Below are 5000 nucleotides of genomic sequence, written 5' to 3'. Positions count from 1 at the left end.
GACCTCAACACTTCTAACAACTTTATAATCAGTTCCTGATCCTTTAACGCACCTCCACGATAAGACGACCACACACTTCCCAACCTCTTTATCGGTCAGATCAGGTCAGGTCTTATCTGTGACTGTGAGGGAGAGCCTTAAACCGTAAACTATAGTTGCGTAAACTCTGCACCGATAAGGTAATGGTCTCTACTACGTGTTTACAACTGCCCGGGGGAGAGAGGGAGAGGGAGAGAGAGAGAGAGAGGTCTTTCAGAATTGCTTTTATATGTGTGGGGGGGGTACTCTTAGGTTCAGGTTCTTCGACATTGCAACAGAGTACAAAATCAACAATAATAGAATAAAGTATGTATGTGTGTGTAGCTAGATCTAGCTACTTGAATGTGGAGTGTCTGTCACTAATGCTACTTCAGAGTAGCGTTTTTAAACAGGCTGCTATTAATATATAATTAATAGTTTTCTCTCCCCCCTCTCTCTCTATCCTCTCTCTCTCACCTCTCCCCCATCTCCCCTCCGTCTTCCCCTCCACCTCCCCCCTCTCCCTCTCTCCCCTCTCTCTCCCTCTATCCCCTCTCTCTCTCCATCCTCTCTCTCTCCCTCTCTCTATCCTCTCTCACCTCTCCCCCATCTCCCATCCGTCTTCCCCTCCACCTCCCACCTCCTCCCCCTCTACCTCCCTCCTCCTCCCCCCCTTTCCCTCTCCCTCTATCCCCTCTCTCTCTCTCTCTCTATCCTCTCCCCCCCACCCCCCTCCGTCCTCACCTCCACCTCCCACCTCTCCTTTTATCCCTCTATCCTCTCTCTCTCTCTATCCTCTCTCTCTCTAACCCCTCTCTCTCTATCCTCTCTCTCTCTAACCCCTCTCTCTCTAACCCCTCTCTCTCTATCCCCTCTCTCTATCCCCTCTCTCTCTCACCTCTCCCCCATCTCCCCCCTCTCCTCCCTCCCCTCCCCCGCCCCCCCCCTCCTTCCCCCTCCCCGCCCTCCCCCCCTCCCCTCCCCCTCCCCCCCCTCCCTCCTCCTCAGCGGGCTGACCCACGAGAGCCACTCCCGGGACGTGGAGCAGGTGTACCTCCGCTGCGCCCAGGGCTCCCTGGAGTGGCTGTACCCGACCGGGGCCCTCATCGTCAACCTGCGGCCCAACACGGAGCCCTCCGCCGGGGCCTCGCCGGGCCTCCACGCCTGCATCAAGCCCCAGGCCGGCTCCAGGGGGGCCCGCGTCTACCTGGAGCGGGCCGGGGAGCTGAGGCTGCTGCTGGACGAGGAGGAGGAGGGGGAGGGGGAGGGGGAGGGGGTGGGCCAGGGGAGGGTGCAGTGCTTCGGGCTGACAGAGGGGGCGCTGTTCGTGGAGGCGGTGGGGCGGCAGGACATCGGGCGCAGGGCGGCGGGGTTCCAGTACGAGCTGGTGGCGGACCACGGGCCCGGGGCGCGGCTGCACACACACCTGCACGGAGACACGGGTGAGACACACACCTGCACACACACCTGTACACACACCTGCACACACACCTGCACACACACCTGCACACACACCTGTACACACACCTGCACACACACCTGTACACACACCTGTACACACACCTGTACACACACCTGTACACACACCTGTACACACACCTGTACACACACCTGTACACACACCTGCACACACACCTGTACACACACCTGTACACACACCTGTACACACCTGTACACACACCTGTACACACACCTGTACACACACCTGCACACACACCTGTACACATACCTGTACACACACCTGTACACACACCTGTACACACACCTGTACACACACCTGTACACACACCTGCACACACACCTGTACACACACCTGTACACACACCTGTACACACACCTGCACACACACCTGCACACACACCTGTACACACACCTGTACACATACCTGCACACACCTGTACACACACCTGCACACACACCTGTACACATACCTGTACACACACCTGTACACACACCTGTACACATACCTGTACACACACCTGCACACACACCTGTACACATACCTGTACACACACCTGTACACACACCTGTACACACACCTGTACACACACCTGTACACACACCTGCACACACACCTGTACACACACCTGCACAGAGACACGGGTGAGATGGATGCACGCACACATACACAGATGCACACACACAGTACACACACACACACACACACACACACACACACACACACACTCACACACACACACCATATGTCTGCTATATATCTGTCACATATATCTGCTGTACTGTATCTGCTTGTGTGTGTCCTTGTGTTGACTGACAGTGGGGGCGAGTTTGTTTGAACTGGTGTGTATATGTGTGTGTGTGTGTGTGTGTGTGTGTGTGTGTGTGTGTGTGTCTGTGTGTGTGTCTGTGTGTGTGTGTGTGTGTCTGTGTCTGTGTCTGTGTGTGTCTGTGTCTGTGTCTGTGTCTGTGTCTGTGTCTGTGTCTGTGTCTGTGTCTGTGTCTGTGTCTGTGTCTGTGTGTGTGTGTGTCTGTGTCTGTGTCTGTGTGTGTGTCTGTGTGTGTGTGTGTCGGTCTGTGTCTGTGTCTGTGTGTGTGTCTGTGTGTGTGTGTGTGTGTGAGATGAGGGCTAAGAGAAACACACAGGGCTAGACCTACACACACACACACACACACACACACACACACACACACACAGGTCCTCACGCTTAGATGATGAACAACCTTTTTCTGTCATTGTACAGACGACAACCAAATGTATGTTTGCTCAAGGCACAGGGTCAGCCCAGAATATACAGCCTTGTTTTCACAGTGGTCAGTCCTGGCTCTGTCTACGCATGTGGCAGTTAGTTACAGTTCTTTCTACAACGGCATGTTTGGATACTGGATTCTGATTGGCTAGCAACAGTGGTAAATATCCCAACAACCCACAGTTCAGACCGCATTTTCCAGTATCAATGCGCCTCCCCAATCAATCTGATTAAGAACACCTGTGCTGACCTACAATGCAATCGTTGATCTTGTTTATGGGACTATATCCTGTGGCGGAAGGATATATGTATTCTGAAACGATGAATGATTGTAAATACATGAATGTAATGTTACAACTGTGTATTATTCGGAGATCACCACTGATTTACCACTGTACAGGGTTTTCCCAACCCTGTACCAGTGGTACATGAGTCCACAACCCCCTTCCTCTCATGGTCAATTGCTTCTTTTCACCCCAACAAAAAAGTTTAAAACCCTCACCTCCCGTGGTTTCGGTGCATATGTGACACAGTCTGATCATTTGGTCCGCATGTCGGCAACCAATCAAAATGTTCGGACTTTTCTTTTGAAACACGGAACTCTACGTTTCAACGTTGTTGAGCATCACAACACAAACTCGCTAGTCGAGCCAGAATACTGCAACAACGCAATGGACTGGGTGAGTAATCCCCCCACTGCTAGCTAACACTACTTTACATTGTTAGTTAACTATAACACTACTTTACATCGTTAGCAGGCTCACAAAACAAACTGCGCTAGTTGACCAGCGATGTGTCGTTGATTTTCAACAACCTGGAAAAGTATTTACATTTTTCGCCCTCCTTCTCTCCTCCCTTCTCTCCCTCCTTCTCTCCTCCCCCCCTCTCCCTCCTTCTCTCCTTCCTTCTCTCCTCCTCTCTCTCCCTCCTTCTCTCCTCCCCCCTCTCCCTCCTTCTCTCCTCCCTTCTCTCCCTCCTTCTTTCCTCTTTTCTCTCACTCCACCTCCCCCCTTCTTCTTCCTCTCCTCAAACCCTGTCCTCCTCTTTTCTCCCCCTCTTCCTCTACCTCTTCTCCTTCCCGCGCTTCATATCCTCCTCCTCCTCCTTCTTCTCCCCCCCCTCTCTCTTTTCTTCCTCTCCTCCCCACATTTTTCGAAAGAAAAATGAGGACCTAATCATTAGAACGTGACACATATCGTCTTAAAGGGGCAAAATCTGGGCAGAGGGGAGAAAGTACATCATTTAATTGTTTTACCATTATTTGATTCTTGATGAATATAACTTAATGCCTCAGGAGTTCAGTCTGAGAAACAAAGTGTTATTACTGATATGATGTTATTATCAGGGGTGCACATAACTTTTTGGGGCCAGTGCTCAGAGGAGCACCTAGGGATGCTGCTTGGTGCTCCCCGAGCTCGCGAGTCACGACCCGTCCCACAGGATGGATAAAAAAGGGATACATGGATAACTTATATTAGCAAAACGACATTTATTCATAAATAAAGATGAACAAACAAATTATTGTGTGCAAAACAAAAGAAACAAATGCAAAATCAAATGACTGCTCTTTAAGCATGAAAGTCTGTCAGACTCCTTTAAACACAATGAAATCAACTGATCTCTTTAAGCACTAACTGAATGTCTGTTCTTTAAACACACTGAAATAAACTGACATCTCTTTAAGCACTGCTCTGTTCTGTAAACACTGAAATTACAGCCTAAGCATTTATTTATGCTACAAGCTTAATCATCATCATCACTGCTCTCTTGACTGTTGTTAATACTGTCCTCAATTTCAACCATGGTAGAGGATGTTGTAGGCTATCACTTTAAATAGCTCATTATTTTGATTGTGCAACAAAGTCTTTTTTTTTTCTTCTTCTAATATAATTCCCAACCATATTCCCTGGGTCAGGGGTCGAGGTGCAATAATGAAGCTGTAAAACAAACGTCTGAACGTTTGAAAGCTTCAGAGAAAAGAAACGTGTCCCTTGGTGTTGTTTTTCCTTTTAGCGACGAGTCGTTCGGGACTGAATTTTCACGTGGCGGCGAGATAACCGTGCGATACGCGATACGCGGAATGAAAGTACGAGTTACGATACTTTCCGAATGTTTTCGTGAGGGGAGTCGCCGTGGTCGTCGTCGGTCGACTGTTGTGATGGATTACTCGTCGGGCCTTCGGCTGAGGGGACGGCAAATAGTTACTTAGTGGGGCTTGCAGTGATGCAGCAGTCAGCAGTTGGATTTTGAGGAAGTAAATTCCTCTCCCAGCGC

The 5000-nt window shown here is 50.1% G+C and overlaps 1 protein-coding gene across 1 annotated transcript in view; it reads left to right on the top strand.

The window, feature by feature from the left end:
* Nucleotides 1–5000, top strand: part of metrnlb (meteorin like, glial cell differentiation regulator b) — a gene marked incomplete at both ends in the record, with an annotated part of 11529 nt that overhangs the window by 2234 nt on the left and 4295 nt on the right. Inside the window, 1 exon segment of the mRNA XM_080524724.1 lies at nt 1027–1460. Within this exon segment, the coding sequence (XP_080380850.1) occupies nt 1027–1460 (434 nt within the window).

Source organism: Nansenia antarctica (genome assembly GCF_963989245.1).
Source record: "Nansenia antarctica genome assembly, chromosome: 2".
Lineage (NCBI taxonomy): Eukaryota > Metazoa > Chordata > Actinopteri > Argentiniformes > Microstomatidae > Nansenia > Nansenia antarctica.
The sequence above is the reverse complement of the archived record's forward strand: the minus strand, read 5'-3'. Positions and strand labels throughout refer to the sequence as shown.